The 21138-nt window shown below is 34.3% G+C and overlaps 1 protein-coding gene across 4 annotated transcripts; it reads left to right on the top strand.

Moving 5' to 3' along the window:
* Positions 1-5111: 5111 nt before the first annotated feature.
* LOC147406964 (protein trichome birefringence-like 13) lies at positions 5112-19353 on the top strand. 4 transcript variants are annotated; one of them, XR_015176648.1, is made up of 8 exons: positions 5112-5731; positions 5849-6026; positions 16127-16267; positions 16545-16665; positions 17439-17593; positions 18401-18535; positions 18616-18793; positions 18888-19026. XR_015176648.1 is itself a non-coding variant. In XM_086435314.1 (6 exons), the coding sequence occupies exons 1-6, from the start codon at positions 5332-5334 to the stop codon at positions 19125-19127; spliced, it is 1218 nt and encodes a 405-aa protein (XP_086291440.1). In that variant the 5' UTR covers positions 5132-5331; the 3' UTR covers positions 19128-19353. The 4 variants fall into 4 exon arrangements, 1 of the variants encoding a protein (XP_086291440.1); XR_015176647.1 differs by lacking the exon at positions 18616-18793 and having other exon boundaries at positions 5114-5731; positions 18888-19027; XR_015176649.1 differs by lacking the exon at positions 17439-17593 and having other exon boundaries at positions 5117-5731; positions 18398-18535.
* The last annotated feature ends 1785 nt before the right edge of the window (positions 19354-21138 follow it).

Below are 21138 nucleotides of genomic sequence, written 5' to 3'. Positions count from 1 at the left end.
GTGGTAAAACTAAGGGTGGCGAACGGACCATATATATATATATATCAGCACCCTAAGTTTTACCACACACTTTAACAAACGTTTTTGTCCTAGGGTTAGAAGTTTGGAATGGGCTGATTTTGGTGAGGATGATCTCTATGATTAGAAGATCATCCTCCCCAAAAATCAGCCCATTCCGAAATGTTTAGCCCCATGTTTACAAGTTGAAAAATCGTGGACCGTCCATTTTTTGTAAATCATTTTTGATGGGGTTAGAAGTTTTGGAATGAGCTGATTTTGGTGAGGATGATCTCCTCACCATAGAGATCATCCTCACAAAAATAGAGATCATCCTCACAAAAATCAGCCCATTCCGAAACTTCTAACCCATGCAGGACAAAACGCGTTTGTTAAAGTGTGTGGTAAACTTAGGGTGCCGAACGGGACCCTATATATATATATATATATATATATATATATATGGGTCCCGTTCAGCAACAAACATTTTGGCAAAACATTTTTCAAAACATGGGTTAGAGGTTTTGGAATGGGCTGATTTTTGCTGAGGATGATTTCTTCGCCGAAGAGATCATCCTCACCAAAAATCAGCCATTCCAAAACTTCTAGCCCCAGTTTACAAGTTGACAAATCGTGGACTGTCCATTTTTTGTAAACCATTTTTGATGGGGTTAGAAGTTTTGGAATGGGCTGATTTTTGGTGATGATGATCTTCTCACCGTAGAGATCATCCTCATTAAAAATCAGCCCATTCCAAAACCTCTAACCCAGGTTTTGAAAAATGTTTTGCCAAATTGTTGCTGAACATTTCCCTATATGTATATCACATTTACAATATTGAGTTCGTCACTTTTTATTGTCATTGTCGAGTTCACCACTTAGGGACGAGTTCACCACTTTTATTGTCGAGTTCGATGGTTTTTTTTAATGAAAATATTGTTGAACTCGATAGTAATTAAAAATGGCTTGTCAAGTTCATCACTTATGTTATTGCGTTTAATAATATTAATATTTTGAGTTCGATTATAATTATTGATGAGTTCAACGATGTCAAAAGTGTCAAATTCACGTGGAAGTATATGCAAAATTTTGAGAATTTAAAAAAAAGTTAAAGAGAAAAAAAATCATCATTGATTGATGCATTTCAAATTTCAAAATTGGGTGATTGTCCATTTTCAAATCGTTTTATTAGGTATAGTTTTGTTAGAATTCTTCTAAACCATGGATCCTAACACTTTGTTTGGATTGAGAGAACCCGAGAGAAGTAAAACCCATTAAAAGATGAGAAATTTAATTTCTCTCCCCCATGTTTGAATTGATGGTAGAGAAATTGGGATAATTTTAAAATTTTAAAATATCTTAAAAGAGTTCTAGGGATGGAGTTAAAATTATAAAATATTTTAATAAACTTCTTTCCATTCTCTCTTCCCTCCACTTTTGGAGAGAGAAAATTAATCATTTTTTTTTTTTTTGGCACTTCTATTCTCTTTTTTTCCCACTTAACAATCCAAACAACAGAAATGAAGAAAGTCATTTATTTTTTCTCCATTTCTCTCAATCCAAACACAACTTAAAGGATAGAGGTTCATACTCCATGTTCCATACGATATATTGTTCATATACGTAAGAACGTGTCTATGTGGCACATTTTTTTTTAGAATAAATGGACTGCATGAGCTGCTTTGTTAGGAGCCTTAGGTAACTTATACTTCAATTAAAACATTACGCGCAGACACCGTTTCTATTTTAAAGAAATGGGACACCATATTGGATCTAAGCCTCTTATAAAGTGATGAAATGAGAATGTCGGTCCTCTACATGATCCTTTCGATATCACTCAAAAGCTCTATCACATTTATGTGCAATTGACATCATCCTAATTAGACTATGTTTGGATTGAGAGAAGAGAAGAAAAGAGAAACTCATTGAGAGAAGAGAAGATAAATCTAATTTCTCTCCATCCTGTTTGGATTTAAAGAGAAAAGAAGAGAAAGAATCAAGTTTCTCCTGTTTGGTTAGCTTTCATAAAAAAAGAGAAGAGAAGAGAAATTATGTGTTAATGACTATTAATCATAGTCTAAAGTACAAAATTTGCTTGTACAACGATACAAAATATAAACACATAAACCCATTTATAAGAACATGATAAATATTCATTTCCAACTAAATATTATACTAAGAAATTATTTTTAGTCAAATGACTATTATTCCCCTCACCTAACATAGCCATGCCAAAATCCATATCAATATAGGACTCAAAGAATCAATATTGCATAATTGAAATAAAGAACTACATAGAAAGACAAATTATTTGTAAGCATTTCTTGTTGAGAATCCACAAGCAGGACGATGAAATCAAACTAATAACTTCTAGTAAAGTTCATTCATTCAAGCTCTAATTCCAACTAAACCAATTTTCTTCAGGATAAAAAAGAAAAAAGAAAAAAAGAAGAGGACCAAGTCACCTATCCTCTCTTATACAGGTATATTGATGTGAGCTCTACAATTGTCCTGTGTGGCTTTTTCTTTCCCTGGAAACCTCCCTGTATAAGAGAGGATAGGTGATACAAGACAATTGTCTTGTGAGCTCTACAAGTCACCTATCCTCGTGTGGAACGTGTCACATCCCCATTTCTATATAATCTAATACTTGACTCACCATAATTTAAGTTTATCTATATTAAATCCAAATCTAGGACAGAATCTTGACGCTTCTGCCCTTGACATTTTGTTGTTGAAACACCCTTTTTTCCTGACTAATCCAAGAAATTTGAGTTTCGCAAAAGAAAATGGATTCTCTCTTTACCAGCTTGGTTGATGCATCTGCAGTGTCCATCAATTTCTTCATACCTAGTCAGACCCAATGTGATTGTCCCGCTCATTCAGTCAAACTTTGTTAGCCTGAAACAGAGGAAAGAAGAAAATCCAGGGACTAAACTTTTGAGTATGCTTTTGTAGGCCGATCACAAAAGAAAATTACGTCTCAACATTATACTTTTAATTGTTTTCAACTGTTGTCTTATGCCCTATATCTTTTAAGTTGTCATTTGAGTTTCTTATACTAGACTTCAACAATATGTTCAATTAATTTTGAAGAGTGTAACTAGATTACAAACCTAGTGTTTGACATCTACATCAAGTTTTCTCTGACATTTAGGGTGGACTACCAAAACCTAAAATTGGTCCCAAATTTTATATTGGTCCAATTTGTATGGTGCTTTCGATTTAGTGATACTTGTTGCTCAATATGTGTTTAATCATCTTTTTCACATCTCATACCATCTTTTGGTACCCAACATGAATAAATATATTTTTTTTTCCAATCAACTCTATTTCAAGCCTTATGAATAGTACATTTTATGAAACTAATGGGAAACTCACATATAACTTTTTTTTCTTCTTCTTGATGAATGATCAGAAGAGACAAAGTTATGTATGGCAACCTCAAATCAAAGAGGTTTCTTTTTTTATTAGTAAATTTATCAAAGAACCAAATGTCTCAAAGTAAAATAATTTAAACCAATACATGAAACCATCATCATCAATGCCTCATACCTAAAATTTGGGGTAGGATAGCATGAATGGAAAGTTGCTTATACAAAACATGCCAATTTTTTTTTTAGTATGAGGACAACATTGAGATAATAGAAAACTCATTTTACATACAACATGAAACAAAACAGAATTGAAGAAATATGAACAATAAGACAATTTTAACAAATTTGCTACTCATATGCCAAACCAAGCAAAATAGAATTAATAAATCAAACTGAAATCTTTCTATAAAAACTGAAAGCTATATGTTAGAATAGAAAAAAAAAAAAAAAAAAAACCAAATTTATACATCAAAAAGCAGTATGATTCATAACAATTTGTAATCCATTTAGATAACAGAAAACCCATTTTACATACAACATGAAACAAGGCAGAAATATCAAATTGGCACCTCAGATCCCAAATTAAAAAACACACCCCAAAAAAAATAAAAAAATCAACATGATGAATTTCCTCAGTGAGGGTTCAATTTCTTTTAAGGGTATGTTTGATTGCACATGGAAAATAGGGTGAAAAATCAATTTCCATGGAAAATGACATTTTTCAAGTGTTTGATTGCACATGAAAAAGAAAATTCATTTTCCACCCCATTCAAAAAGTCCATTAAATCATGGATTTCACTTTCCTACCCATATGGGTGGGAAAATGAAATCCACCCATATTTTTCATCCTCAATTCTTCCCTACCACCACCACCACTACCACCACCACCACCACCATTACACTAACCTCGTCGTTGTCGTTATCGCTGTCGCCGTCGACTCCGTCTCCGACCACCTTCTCTCTCTCTATTCTTCTTTTTTTTCTTCTCATTTGTCTCCATCCCTCACCTCCTCCGCCACCACCACCACCACGTTCTCCTCCATCCTTCCTCACTTACCTCCATCGCCGCCTCCACCGTTGTTCGTCACCGCCGCCACCTTCGTTGCCACAGTCGCCGTCACCGCCGCTACCGTTGTCGTCGCCGTCACCGCCCCCACCTTCGTTGCCACTGTCGCCACATCCTCCCTCCTCCCTCTTCCTCGTCATCTTCTTCTTCCTCTCTCCCTCCTCTCATCTTCTTCCTCCTTCTCCTCTTCTTTTTTCTCATATTTTTTCCATGATTTTATCCAAGTGAAATCAAACAATGAAATTTGATTTTCCAACCCTACCTATTTTCCACAACTAATTTTCCATGGATTTCAAATTCCATGGAAAGTGACTTTCCATGCAATCAAACATACCCTAAATGGATGAAATCAAACAATATTTAAGCTACTTAATGATTCCTTCCACTAAACACTAGATCAAATCTGAGCTGAACAAAATTTCTAAGGTTCACGGAACCAAATGAAAAATCCCAAAAGAATGAGAGAGAGATAGAGAGAAAGAGAGATGATACCTCATGTCATCTCCTATCCAAGGTCGTCTCCTACTCGAGGTCACCTCCATCGTTCCACATCTTTAGGGTTTCTTCGCCTCCTTCGTCCCACATCTCTAAGATTTCTTTATTTGAAGTGTAAGTAGCAATTGCTGGTCTGCTAATATTAGTTATCTATGAAAATTTTAAAATTAGTGAGGACAAACTTGAAATGTAAAATTTCTTTCTCTCCCCTTCCATCGTCGTCTCTCCACTTTTGGAGAGAACCAAATTTAACAAAATTTTCCCTTCTCTTCCCTCCACTTTTCTTCTCTTCTCTCCCCCCCACTTAAGAATCCAAACAGGAGAAATGGAACGAGGGTTTTTTTTTGGTTTGTTAACGTTCCCACTGCTAAAGTGAGCCGTGTGCGAGGACCGTTCATGGCCACTAGAGACAGCAACAACGCGAAGAAGAATACCAATCTCATTCCTCTTCTATTACTCTCTTTTCTCTGCTTCTTTTCTTCGCTTTTCTTCTTTTTCTCAGCTATCAAAGGCTCTACAAACATCTCTTTTTCCTTCGAAGACCTAGAATTCAAGAACACGGAAGATAAACCGAAATTATGTGAGTTCTCTAATGGAACTTGGATCTACGATCCATCTTTCAGATCTACGCGTTACGATAACAACTGCAAGGATATCTTCAAAGGTTGGAATTGCATTTCCAACAACAAATCCAACGCTCAAGATATCATCAAATGGCGTTGGCAGCCCAATGACTGTGATCTTTCTCGATTCGACCCGATTCGGTTTCTAGAGAGATTCAGAAACACTAATATTGGTAAAAAAAAATGTTTTTTTTATATTTATTAGAACAAATGCTTAATAGTTGGTTCTAAATTTGGGGAATTCTGTCAAATTAGGGAAATTGTGTTTATGAATCTTTTGAACGGTGCAGGGTTTGTTGGTGATTCATTGAATAGGAATATGTTCGTTTCTCTTGTGTGCACTCTGAAACAAGTATCAAATGAAGTAAAAAAGTGGCGCCCTGCTGGGGCAGACCGTGGCTATACCTTTCTCCATTACAACCTTACTGTTGCGTACCATCGCACGAATCTTTTGGCTCATTACGGTAGGTAAGCTATGTTTGTTATGCTACATTGATTAAGTGATATTTGCTCGATGAGTTGATGATGTTTTTTGTTAATTACTTATCCATTTCTCTCTTTTCGTATCTTGATTTTCGGAGAAAATAGTTGTCTTGTTTATTATACTGCTAGTTACTAGGTATTTGGGTCATTGATGAAATTAGAATTGACCAAGTATTTCTATTGGGAATTCAATTCTTAATCTGTGTTTGATGGATTGCCAAGTATCTGCATTTTAGTTGAAATTCCATGTCACATTTTTAATTATTCAAATGAAGAAGACCACTGAGTAACTTCCATATTCTCTGAAATAGTGTAGCTAAAAAGAGCTTCAAGGTATTAGGCATAAGCCTCACATACATGTAATTCGTAAATAAATAATAATGAAATATATAGATCATTAATATTAAAATGTAATATTAATATTGGAGCTTCTTTTCACTTGGAGCAAATTTTACAAGGAATTTAAAAGGGGTCTATTTGAGGATTTTGTGGCGAGATGGGACAGGGTTTGTTCTTTGTTGTGATTGTTCTTGTATCTGTTTTTGTTTATTTGGTTATGCTTTTTCTTTAGTTTTCTCTTTGTATTGGGTGGGTCCCCTCAACCCCCTTGTTTTCTTTTAATAAAATTATCTTTATCGATCAAAAAAAAAAAATGTAAAAAGAATAGGGTAAACCACCACATATTTTTTAATTTTAAGTTTCAAATCCATATAATTGAATCCAAGTTTTAATCCCCTACATCAATAATTATATAAAGTATTACTATTTTATATTTTATCCTGAAAGAAATATTTTATACTTAAATAATAATTGAAAGTTTTTTTTTGCAATAAATAACTTTTTAATATTTATTGCAACATGTAACTAAATACTATGTTTTAATGACTTTCTTTGCATAATACGATATATTATAAATACTATTTATGAATCCGATCAATTCAACAATTTATCTTGCATATATTACTATTTATCTTCAAATTTATTTCTAAATGCTTTGATCATATTACATATGGTAGCAACAACAAATTGAGGCTTACGCCTTAAATACTAATAAAAATAAGTTTTAAAAAAAAGGAATGTCACGCCCCGAAATTCCAACACGAATCCCTATGATTTATTAGTCAGAATCTCGAGGTGTGAGGTAATCAATCACACAACCTGATAGAACATTCACAAATAATAATACTTATGGAAAAGAAAATATACACAGTGGAATAAACATTTGACTAACATCTATACGAGGGTCTAGAGTAAGCAGAAGAAATCGACAAACACTGATATAAGTCAAGATCCTCAATCTCATAATACATCAGGTTACAAAAATTTCTAAACTAACATGTTTCTTATATACAAGCAAAAACCGCTAGGATCCTCTACTAATCCTCAAAGACACGGTGGCGGCAAGACATCAATTTGATCCTCCTCGAAGACCTTAAAAGACTCCTCAAAAAATGGCTCTTCAAAAGCTGAATAATCTGAAAGGGGAAGGATAAGGTGAGTAACAGGAGAATGTTACTCAGTAGGATGAACGCTATTCTAACAACGAGTCATACATGTACGAGTAATCATTTGAACTGTTAAATAATGCAAGTTTTTCATAATGTAATATACGATAAATGTCTAAGCATACTCAATAAACAGTTAAATAATTTTGACCTATCATTTCTATAATTTAAAGTAACCTATGGATTTTTCAAATAAAAACATCTATCAAACATCACAAAATAATGAAAAGATACATAATAAGAACACGGCGGTGTAATCGATAAGAGAGCAGAGGAACACGCCGATATAACCGCCTCGGTTATGACAATTCGTTATTCTAGACTTTCAATTCGACGTAGAATCCCATCGTTATAATTTGATTTTGTGACTGGTCTAGCATACCACAGTTGGATGACCATTTATCCGACTCAGATTGGCCGTTGGCCAAGAACCCAATACTGAGTTCAACTAACGGTGAGGTTGACCATTTAACGACTACAGACTAACAGTGATCACTAACTAACCCAGGAGACCCCTCGCGTCGAAGTCTATCAAGAGGCAATGCATGTGAATCCCGCTTAGCTCTACACTATACAGAGACCGTTTTTACATACAACGTTCCCCAGGAAATAAGTATGAGAAATTCTTGGATCTCATAAGCTGTAATATGCTCTAAGGTATCCCATACTACCGAAGAGCATATGACATATAGCGCTATTCTAGATTGACTCGCCACTTCCGGATACACAGCAATGCGTCACTCTTTATGGGTTTTCTACGAACCTTTTCTGGTAAACAAAATAGTTTATTTTGTATATAGTATATCATTTCTTTTAATTGAAAATACAAACAAAGTCTGGTAGTGCCCTCCAGTGACAGTTATCTGTCATTTTCATCCATCAACCATCTCATCCCTCTATCTATCTATCACGTTTTATGTGGCATGGCCACTACGTAGAACTGGAGGCACTGTCCCATCAATCAGTCGAGAACATAAGTTCTCTCTATCCATCCATTAATTAAATCGATAAATCTATCATCTAATTTCCTACATATTTATCAAAGTAATTTCACCTTTAAAGTAATTTGAAATCCATAGAGCATCAACCAATTCCATTCGATGATTTTGGTTGAGTCGAAAAACTTGGAAACAAAGATAAAACCATAAGACGTAAAAGCTGGAAATTTGTGAAAATTTGGCTAAGTGTTGAAAAAATAATTTTTTAAAGTCGAAATTGAAAACGGGTTATTTCCTTTCTTTTCTTTTTTATATCCATTCCCAACGTTTTGAAATGGGAGAGTAAAATCTTCATTTTATTAAAGAACTTAAAGTAATACTTAAGTGTTTTTAATGAAATAAAGGTAGGAAATGGGTATAAATACTATATGAAAGAAACAAAAAAAAAAATTGGAACCAAACTCAACATTCGGATACTTTCCGAATTGCTGATTTTTCGTCGAAACTCGACAAAAATTGATACAAACCTTACACTACTCATAAAATGCATAAAATACATCAAATACATCAAATGAATTAAAATTAATAAAAAAATAACCATGCAAGCATGATCCAATACGTTCAAATATGTAAAAATATGATGAAACAATCGATCTATTGAAGATCACATGGATTTTCTATGAAATTATTGCATAACTAGAAGGTAGAAGGGAAGGCAACTTACTTTAAGCTATATTCAACGGTTGAACGGAGTTTAAGATCGCCTCCGGCCAATCTCCAAATTTTTCCTCTGGCGAAAATCGAATTTCTTTATGTCCACGCATAATCCTTGACGACGTGCACGACTTTCCTTCTTGTGGCAAAGCTTGAATCGTTCTAGTTTGGTGTAAATCTGAGTTGCAAATTTTGAGGGAAAATGGATGAATTTTGTTTGGAGAGAAGAATAAGAAGAAATCAGATTTTTCTAATAGAATTTAGATATTTGTAACTTAAGTGGGACGATAGCGTCATTTCGGGAGTTGTTTTTCCCGAATGCCGATTTAGATAATCTTATACCTATCTCAAGTTATTTTTCGATACGAATCTAAATGTATGATCGGATTTCTCAAATTATTTTTCTAAAGTGTCATTTACTTATTTGGTAAATATCTAAAACGAAACTCGAGGATTTTGTAACTTTTCCATCCGAACTCGAATTTGAACGTGCTTACAAGGTAAAGTATGCTTTTCGATCATTTTGAATTCAATGACAAAATCAAATTTCGTTAAAGATGGACATAACAAAATCTGAGTATTTTACTTTAAGTCCCTCGGTTAGAATTTCTTCAAATTTCACTATTTTGTTTTCTCGATATACTAATTAGAATTCGAGGTATTACAAGGAAATTCTATTTACAATTGAGGCTTATGCCGTAGTCAAGCCTTGGCTGAGGCGTGCGCCTTTTTAGCACTTCATAACGCCTGAACAACACCTAGAGTGTCTAAATGCCTTAACATGTTTTTGATATGCCTCATATTGAGGTGCGCCTCTAGGCTTACGCCATTGAAAACATTGATTCTATTTATAAAATAAAGGGTAAATCTATAATAAATTACTCAGAAAGTCTAATAGGCAATTAACATTCAGTTCAAAGTCAAATCATAGTCCCACAATGTTGGATCTCAAAGATATTAATTGGAGGTTCCCAATGGAAGACCTTACTTCCACTAAACTAGGATCCCAAACCAACACTACCAGATTTTCTTGACCCTCTCAAGGATTTCAAGAACGGCTACGCTCAAGTTGGTTAATCTAAGTGTTCTAGATGTTAATTGAGTAACGTCAAGACCCAGATTTAGGCTGAAATCTGGTAAAAGGATTCGTCTAGGTATATAGGTTGATTTATGGTCCAGGTATTAGTGGGTAGGGTTGTTTGGTTGGGTTGTAAGGTTTAAATGGGTTTTAGTTGGGTAGATCTATGTCTCACATTCTTTGGTGAAACTCAAAAGTCTTCTTATTTATCAATCTCCAGTTAAATGTAACTAGAGTATATATGCATAAATATTCTTGGCCTTAGAACTAATCTTAACCACTAAAATAATTCTATGGTTAAGATTAAACATAATTCAGCTAACTAATAATAAATACGTCCTTGGCTGAATAAAGAACTATAAACTAATTCTAAATGTGGCACAATGGGCCTTCCTTGCTCCAATAGTCATCCCACATGCATCTTTTTTTTTTTTTTTTTTTTTCTTTTCTTTTCTTTTTTCCCAATAGGTAAGGATCACGGGTGGAACTACTAAGGGACTAGGGAAGCCATAGCCCCTGCAAAATTTTCAAAATAATAATAATTTATATAGTGAATTAGATGTCATGATTATATGTGGATGGTGTTTGCCCCCCCAAATTATTTTTTTCATATAAAATGTAGTCAAGTAAAGCATGTCAATCTTTCATCCATAAATTATTATTTTTATATAAAATATTGTCAAATATATCCTTTGAATATTTGTTTGTCATTGTCAAAGTCAGAATATGTGGGCATGATGTCTCCCCCTTACAAAAATAAATTATATATATAAACTATTGTGCCCCCCCCCCCCCCCCCCCAAAAAAAAAAAAAAAAAAAAAAAAAAAAAAAAAAAAAAATAAAATAAAAATAAAAATCTGTTTTATCTGTAAACTAATAGAAAAATAAAACCCTTTCCATTTCACTTCTCACGAATCTCAATGTACTTTGTTCTCACAATTCAAAAGCCCTTTCTTTTTCTCTCTGGTTCACTCTATTTCTCAAAGAGTCAGAGTCTCAAAGTCTTCATTCAAGTGGTTGACTTCGAAGACGTCTCTCTCTTTCTCTCATCACACATCTTGGAATTTTGAAACCCTAGCCCTCTTGAAATCTCATATCGAAGGCACAAACGGGGTTTTCACAAAAATTGAAATTGCAAGCTTCAAGATCCTATTTCCAAGTCTCTCTCTTTGTCTCATTATCTCATTTGATGGATTTGTTCTTTATATCACAATAGAACTTATTTATTGATCTTATAACTTAGAAACTAGAAAGGGTTTGAGTATTGACTTATTGTGAATTTGTGACTATTAAATGACTTCAAAATGTCAAAACTCAAATGACTGTCATTTTTTAGCAAGTTTTTGAGAGTTGATACTCTGTCACTCTTTGTTAGTATTTCAATGGTTTTGCTTTTGTTAATTTTTTTAATTAATAAATAGTGGATATTTTCTATAAGAAAAATATATTTTCTTGAATTGTGATTGTTTTGTTTTAAGATGTTGAAACAACTGGAATTGTTTCATTTTGAGACAACAATATCCTTGATTTTTTTTATATAAACCTTATATGTTTGACCTAATATGTAAGACTTATGCTAGAATTGTACTTGATTTTTTGAGATTGACATGTTCATTTAGTTATAGGCTCATCTATATTTTTTGGGATTTTTTTATTTCAATAGATTAATTTGTGTATGTATGATTTACTAGAATAAAAGACAGAGAGTAAAGAAGTATTGAAGTATGACCCTTCACGTCAAAGAGAATAGTCTTAGTCAGCAATTGGTTCTGTTCCTTGCCTTACATTTCAAGCATGTGCTTTTAGAGGTCATGATGAATCTTTTAATTCTAGCAATCAAGGTAATTTCATTGAGATGGTAAGGATTTTGGCGACATAATGAAAAAGTTTATGAACTTGCCTTAGAAAATGCCCCAAAAATGCAAAGTATACCTCACCAAAGATTCATAAAGAGATTTTGCATATACTCTCTAATATAGTGAGAAACAAGATTCGTGAAGAAATTGGAAGTACCAAATTTTGTATTCTTGTCGATGAAACAAGAGATGAATTTAAAAAAGAGCAAATGGCTTTAGTATTAAGATTGGTTGATGAGATTGGTTTTATAAGAGAACACTTCTTTGTTCTTGTGCATGTTAAAGATACCACTGTGTTGATTCTTAAGAAGGAGTTATCCAATGTTCTCACTCGTTACAATCTCAACATTCAAAACGTTTGAGGTTAAGGGTATGATGGTGCAAGTAATATGCGTGGTGAATGGAATAGATTACAAGCATTGTTTCTTAAGGATTGCCCATATGCAAATTATGTGCATTGCTTGACTCACCAACTACAACTAGCATTGATTGCAACATCAAGAGAAGTCATCCCCATCTATCAATTCTTCTCATAGTTGTCTTTCATTATTAATGTCTTTGGTGCTTCTTGCAAACATAGTAATGAATTACAATTGACTCAAACTTATGAAATTGCACATATGATAGCTATTGATGAATTGGAGACTGGTAGAGGGGCTTATCAAATTGACATGTTGCAATGACCTGGAGATACTCATTGGGGATCTCATTTTTCTTCAGTTTGCAGCTTGATAAAAATGTTTGGTCCAACTTATTTAGTTCTTCAAAACATCATCAAAGAAGGATCTACTTACTCTCAACGTGGGGATGCTGATGCAGCTTGCAATTCAATTACATCATTTGAATTTGTATTCATCTTGCATTTAGTGAAAGAAGTTGTGGGAATCACTGATATCCTTTGTCAAGCTCTGCAACAAAAGTCTCAAGATATCTTAAATGTTATGCATCTAGTCTCAATTATAAAATCACTCATTTAGAAATTGAGACAGGATGGTTGGGATACTTTACTTGAAAATGTGAAATCATTTTGCGAACAGTACGATATTATTGTGCTCAATATGAATGCTCAGTATATAATGGGTCGAGGTCGGTCTCCTCATCAACGGGACAACATTACAATTGAGCATCATTATCGGTTTGATATATTTACGGTTACATTTGACTCACATTTACATGAGTTGGATAATAGATTTAGCGAGCAAGCAATGGAACTCCTTATTCTTAGTTTAGCTTTGGATCCAAAGGATGTATTTATAAATCACTCAAAATTGATGATTTTTGTAATTTAGTATTAGAGAGTTCCTTATGAGGTTTCAGTTGCAACATTATGAGCTCGATGTACCTCGTCATCCGAAGTTGCAGAATATGTCTAAAATTTCTGAATTATGCTGAGGATTAATGGAAACAGAAAAATCAAAGGTCTATTATTTAATTGATAGATTAATTCGTCTAGTGTCGACTCTTACTGTTTCCACGGCAACTACAGAGCGGGCATTTTCAACAATGAAAATTGTTAAATCCAAACTTCGGAACAAGATTGAAAATGAGTTTCTTGCAGACTACTCAGTTGTCTAAATTGAATAAGAAATCGCTGAAAATTTCTCTTCAGACTTGATGATAGATGATTTTTATTGTATTAAAGAGTGTCAGGCACAACTTTGATAGTAAATACTTCTCTTTTGTACATATCTTTGTCATACTTGACTGGATATATGATTAAGATACTTAATCATTTGTTTTGTACATATCTATACCAAAGTTGGATAGATATACCTTTGTAAACCACTTATTGGATTATAAAGTAATTTTGATTTATAGATAATCTAACCCTAGCTCTTTTATGATTAGAATATATAATAAAAATTCTATTACTACAAAGTATACGAATAATTTTTCTAATTTCATTTTCATAGTAATAGTTTGGCCCCTGCAAGAGCAAGTCTCTGGGTTCGCCCCTGGTAAAGATGGAGATATATTAATAAAAAGAAGTGGGGACGGGAGGCCAAGATGGCCGTCTAACAACAGAAAAACCAACAAAAAATGAAAAATTGAAAAATCGAAAAAGAAACAAAACTACAGAGATTAGAAGCACATAACTCCCATCTACAGGAGCGGATCCAGGGGGCGAGAGGGGGCAAATTGCCCACCTTCAATTTTTGTTGTCCGAAAAATCCTTATTGGTAATAGTTGTAAAGTTAAGGTCACGAGAGCTCTTGCCCCCCCTCGCCCCTCCTCAATTTTTTATTTAAACCCTTTATTAAGTGATTGCCCCTCAATTTTTCATTTAAACCCTTTATAAAGTAATTGCACCCGCAAGTTTTTTCAATTTTTTTAAACCTTATGTTAAGCAATTGTACGTACCATCAGTTTTTAAAGATTTTTTATGTTAAAAATATTTAAATATTGGGGATGTCTCTTACAATATGAATAAGATGAAGGTTATATTGCAATTTAAGAATCTCATTTCAAATCTGTTTGCACAGAACCCACAAAAATGGTGATAGAAGTTGAGAGATTTACTGCGCGGACCTATCTTTGCACTTTTATTACAGAAATTCCCTTACTTTATCATTTATCAAGGTTGTTTCTTAGCAAACCTGACCTTAGGGGGCAGGATAACCTGGCTAAGTTAGGAAAATTTCAAATCTTATTAAAGGTCTTTAGGCCCACATAAATTATCACTTTGGCAATCCAATACGACAACCTTCTATATTCCATAAAAAAACTCATATTTAGAAAACAAAACTTGAAAAAATAAAAATAAATAAATAAATAAGCTTTTTTTTTTTTCTTTGTTGGGCTTCACATACCAACCACCCTAGCATGTGTTCAGCAGTTCTTAAGCTTGATCCAAGGTGTTGAAATGGATGGCTACCAAACTCCCAATTTTAAAATTAATATTCAACTGTAGTGTTTGTTTCCAAAGTCCTAGCCAAAGTGTTTTGTCCTATGTAAAAGTTTTGAAATGGGCTGATTTTTTGTGAGGATGATTTCTATGGTGAGAAGATCATCCTCACAAATAATCAGTCAATTCTGAAACTTCTAACCCCATCTTTACGAGTGTAAGAATCTTGGACTGTTCATTTTTTGTAAATCACTTTTGATGGGGTTAGAAGTTTTGGAATGAGACTGATTTTTTGTGAGCATGATCTCTTCATCATACAAATCATCTTCACCAAAAATCAGCCCATTCCGAAACTTTTAACCCATGTAGGGCAAAACGTTGGCTAAATAATTGGCACCAGAACAGCTCCCTATATATATATATTCCCCCCCCCCCCCCCCCCGGAAGAAAATCCTGGCTCCGGCCTTGCCCGCCCATCTATACTCAAAATTGTGAAAGAAAGAACCTCTAAATTCGTCAAATGATTTACTCTTAAAAGGAAATCAGCCCCAAAATTTTCATAATTACTTCGAGCAGCTGATGTCGAGCATCTTTCCAATGTGGAGCCTTCTAGATGCAAAGCATATGTGGTCTTCAACCTCTAATCATCATGGAAACCTCAAACTAGGCCCAAACTAATGTCATCCATCCACAATGATAGTGTAGCCTCTGTCCTCCTCCACTGATAAACTCTAAAATAAGAAATCCTGATGTACTCATCAATTTTATAGATTATGGTCTTTGTTGTTGGTGTTCAAACTAACTTCAGAAGTCTTGGAATTAAGATCCTTGAATTTTGGTGTCACACTTTTCTAAGTAATTGTATGCTTAATCCTTGAACAACTAGAAGAAAAAGGGGCTAGCTATCTGGCCGTCAACTTTTCATGTTGGTGAAGAGCATTTTTCAAAATATATAGTCTTGTTATGGTGCATATTGCTTGGATTTGATTCTGAATGTTTATTTCTTTTTTTTTTTTTTTTTTGTGTGCTTAAGTTGTTTATTTGGTCTTCATTGGTTTTACTATATGGAGAAAAATTAGTTGGGTTAAGCCCATTTCCATACATTGGTTATATTTTATGGCTTCAAGCTTCATGCCTGTTATGTATAGGTGGTCAGCCAATACTAATGGAGGTGTGCTAGAATCCCTTGGATACAAACAAGGTTTTAGAGTGGATGTTGATGTTCCAGAAAACACATGGGAAGAGGCTCCAAGCTTTCATGATATTCTTATCTTGAATACAGGACACTGGTAATTATATTTTCAAATTAATGTTTTCACGACTACAATATGTTTCGAGATGGATCTTCCTCGATGAAGGTTCAAAATGCTTTCTTGCTTAGTTTTTAGGGATTGCAAGTGTATGACTATTATCTGTGAGATGGTCAAAACACTGTATTGCATCTAATCATTCACCTGCTACAATTTATAGTTTATTACATGCATTGTTCTTTAGTCCTAGTGAAGTTAATTATCTTTCATCCATAAGAAATTTTGTTGACTTTTGGTTTCAATTCCTTATTTTCAGGTGGTGGGCACCTTCTAAGTTTGATCCAATTAAATCTCCAATGATCTTCTTTGAAAAGGGCTTGCCTGTAATACCTCCCATGCTGCCTGATCTCGGCTTAGATATGGTTCTAAAACACATGGTACTATGAGATTTACTAACTTTTGTTGTTTTTGGAAAAGACATGATGTATACTGTTACTGAGTAAACGCATTAAGACAGGCCAACACAAGACATGTACATTGGCAAAATAGTCCATGTGACCAAGCTTCACTTAGGGTAAAGAAGGATATGCACTATCTTGGTTTTTGACAAAAATGCACTTATTTACATCCATATATGTCCCCAAGAAGTTGAGTTACCTGAAATGGCTCCAAAAATTTGCACATGAATCATAATCATTCATCTAAGCTGTGTTCTATCAAATGATGTCATGACTGCATGTTGTTCTTGAGTATGACCCGATGACCTCCACAATTAGGAATGCAACTTGGATGAGCCCAATCGAAGCCTGTCAGGTTCAACCCAACTTCAGGTCAGCACTTTTGAAACTCAGACTAGGCTTGGATGGAGACTCCTGGCTGACTGAAAATTGGGTTGGATCGGACCGAGTTCTTGTGCTACTCAACTAACCAGGGGCCCCACCCATTATTTCTATATATACTATATAGAAATAGGGTCAAGCTTTCATTTTAATTTTCTGTATCTCTCTCCCACAGCTCCTCCCTCCTCGGACAACTCTCTCTCTCTCTCTCTCTCTTTGGGGAATGGGTGGTCTTCTCTTCCTCCCTTGGCTCTTTTCTTTATGAAAAATGTTCTCTTTTTGTTCTAGTTTCCACTTTCAACTTGTCATTATTATCAGAATAAGTTTCATGCAGATAATATCTTCTTTCCTTCCCTTTCACATTTTTATAGCAGCAGCTCTATGTTGTCAATATGTCGGGTGGGTTGGTTTGGATTGAGGTCTATCCCGAGTCCAGCTCGAGCTTTAGACAATTGAACCAATCGAGGTCAGGCCTGAGTTCACCCCAAGCTGCAAATTGGGTTGGGTTAAAGTCAGATTTGAAAAGGTTAAGAATACTTAGCAATTTTTGTGTGTTTCTACTCGAGCATTTATAAAAAAAAAAATGTGCATCAGTTTCAAGGTAATGTAGGATTACCCCCTTGAACTTTTGGTAGTGATTTGGAACTGGTACATTTATTGCATGTTTGTTTCTGTGCTTAGTTACAGATTTCTTGAAACTTCATTTCTGGAATTAACATTCTGCAGTTAAAAGTTGTGGTACCACATCACCCCCCCCCCTTCTGCCATTTAAAAAAAAAAAAAATGATATTGTATCTGTTGTGGTCATTAAATAAATTCATTTATAGGTTAATTATTTTCTTCAGACAATCCTACCTTTGCCTTCCTACTGATTGTCCAGTAGCTCTCGGGTAGAATGGTTCTATTATTTTGGGGGTGTTCTGTTTTTTCTGCAATCATCACCGGCGGTGGGGTGTTAAGGCATTTCATAATGGCTGTCAACAGTCTCATTCATTCTTTATCAAGCCCCTGTGATTGGAGAAATACAAAATAGATGTATGAAAATTGATTTTCACCCTGTACACTTTCATCTATTAGCTTCCACGTTTTATTTGGAGGTAGAACTTTTACACCTAAAAAAGGCCTAACAGGGTGGTTGAGGTGTTGATTCCACAAAAACTTTAAGGTTACTCTGTCAGTGAGAACGTGTATCTGGAGTAGAATTGTAACAGTATCCAAACACCCCTTATTGTTTTATAAGATATATGGTATATTTCTCTCATCTTTATTTTCCATAAGGATTAATTGGGCCTTTAATATTTGATAATTCTTCTAACAACATCTTTCACAGCAGATCTCATTTGTAGAGAGAAAGATGCAACCAGGTGCCATCAAATTCTTTCGCACACAATCCCCAAGACATTTTGAAGGGGGTGACTGGGACCAAGGTGGTTCATGTCAACGTGCACAGCCATTGTTGCCAAACCAGGTATCCTTTATTCTATGGTTCTGGATTTCAAGGAGCCATGATATTAAGTTTAACATATATTTATGAAAACGTGTTGTTAGAAGCATTAGGGGATACTAGGCAGTATGGGTCCTTCCAAGTTCAAGCAAGGCTATGATGCCCAGGCAAATCCCTGGAAATGAGACCCATTTTGGAGTTCTATCATCCCCGTATAGTTTTCCCTTCCAACCTTGACAAGCTTACCGATTACAAATAAATAGATATTATTTGTGGGAATGGGTATTTTCGGTCCCAAACAAATCTATCTTAATTGGAAATTTGTATGAAAGTGAATCAGCAGAATGATTGAACCTCTGGGCTTATCTGGTTGCAGGTTGGACAAATTTTTTCTTTGGAGAGCAATGGGACAAATGTGGAAGCACGCCTCGTCAATCTGCACCTGTACAAAGCTCTCAAAGCCTCGAGTTTCCGCATTTTGGACGTTACCCACATGAGTGAGTTCAGAGCAGATGCCCATCCATCGACTGCAGGAGGAAGAAACATGATGATTGCATGCATTGGTGCCTACCTGGCATTACTGATACTTGGAATGATTTGCTTGTATCGTATTTAAACAACATCTAATGTTGATGCGAGTTATTATTGTTTTCATCGAAAAGCAAGTTATATTTTTCTCTCAAGTTCTCAAGGAAGAGGAACACTTACTAAAAGGCTTTCAGGTCTCGTCATTGTTGTAAAAAAAAACAATTTTCTCAGTTGAGTATATTTTTGGGTCTATTACTGTACTGTCTGTACCTACGAACTTCATTTCTCATGATATATTGAAATCTTTGGAATAAGGCTTTGTGTTGGTTGTGTTATTGTTGTGGAACATTTGCTCTCCTCCATCTTGCACGGTTAGAAATTATACAAAACATGAATTGTAAAGGTGAAATTTTTTTTTTTCCTCTTGATCAGTTCAAGCATGTCAAAGTCAATTTTATTTATGCATCTCAAGACGTCTCCAACCCATGGTAGAAGAAAAACTGATTGGGACTACATTTTAATTATATTCGTAAAATAATTCCATTTTTCTAATAATGTAATACTTTTTTTTATATATTTATTATGAAAGGGCTGTATTTTTACATGCATATGCATTTTTATTTTTATTTTTTTTGCTTGGAAAATGAGATTAGTAATCAATAATTAGTGGGTGAAGGTGGGTTTTAAGCCTTGGTCATGGTATCAACATCATTGACATCAACGGACTTAGCAAACGCAGACTGTTATGTAAATATATTATTGATCCATTCAATTATATTGACCTGCCCAATTGGAGCACAATCCGAAGTTGAACCCAGACTACATTTTCGATCCCATGTATTTTTTGACCTCTGTATAATGCTGGTGCCTACTTAATCAAGTTTATTATCATAAGGATTTTCTCAATGAGTGCCCTGCCCTAAGGGCGCACATCAAAGTGCAATAACTACTCCTTGGGTTTAAGCATCTGAGGGTATTTTGATAATAAAAAATATTTTTTTTAAATACATAAAATTCAATTTCAAAGTGTATTTTTTTGCACTTCAACGAGTGTCCTAAGGGCACACGTTAACTAGACCCCAAGGTCAAGGGTATGGTTCAAAAAATCTGATTATATCAGTGCATACTTGTCTATAACGGTCTAAATCATTATGAACATTGATCCCGATAGATGCCATATTTTGGAATATTTTGATTGAAATGGTATCAATTTTTCTCTTGATTGAAATATTTAGCTCGAGACAAAATTTTAAACCATGGTTAAGGGTATGATATTTCTAAATTAGCCTATCAAATAATAACATTGATTATAAAAATAAACACATTACAATATTACAACTGTATTCATGTCATTTCAATGTCTTCTTTAGAGACAAATTTTTTTCTTCATGTCATGTAACATGAACAATTGATCCAACAATTAAGTTGATAATGGTACGGATACTTAGATAAACTTTAAGGGTTCACGTTTCCAAACCCCCAATATTTAGGACAAAATCATAGATAAAGACGATATCAAAGCAGTTTTTAAGTCTAGAGGTCAAACTGAAGAGAGCATGGAGATGTCGGCCATTGATGGATCATTTATGAACAAGATCACTTTCATGAGGAGCTGTAAAAGTACCCATCAAAGACAACAACCCCACAATCCAAATACTCTAACATGAATAGCTTTTGGTTTTGTTTTATTTGTATTAAATCAAATAATGTTTTGTTTTATTTGGATTAATTGAAATAACATTGTTAAAAAGATCCTTGATGTTGATTGTGCCAAAACTAAACCAAGTGTGGGTGCTGTCCATAAATAACTTGATATATGCTTGTAAATGGGTCCTCACCAGCTTGGTGCTTGTTTGTACATGTAAACTTCATCATATAATATTAATGTTGATAGCGATTTTAGTTGGATTCATTAGTTAGGTTTTGACTTTATGGCCTTCTTCCTATCCTCTCGTATCATCCTAAATTAGCGTAAAATTAATTTTTGTCATCTTTAGGTGTTTGGTTGTCTCCTCTACATATCATCTTAGAATTCTTTTGGGTAAATAAAACAATATTTGTACATGTTATCTTCAACTGATTGATTGCCCTTCTACATA

Source organism: Akebia trifoliata, chromosome 3 (genome assembly GCF_017979445.1).
Source record: "Akebia trifoliata isolate Shusen 1 chromosome 3, ASM1797944v1, whole genome shotgun sequence".
In the NCBI taxonomy this organism is placed as follows: domain Eukaryota; kingdom Viridiplantae; phylum Streptophyta; class Magnoliopsida; order Ranunculales; family Lardizabalaceae; genus Akebia; species Akebia trifoliata.
The sequence above is the reverse complement of the archived record's forward strand: the minus strand, read 5'-3'. Positions and strand labels throughout refer to the sequence as shown.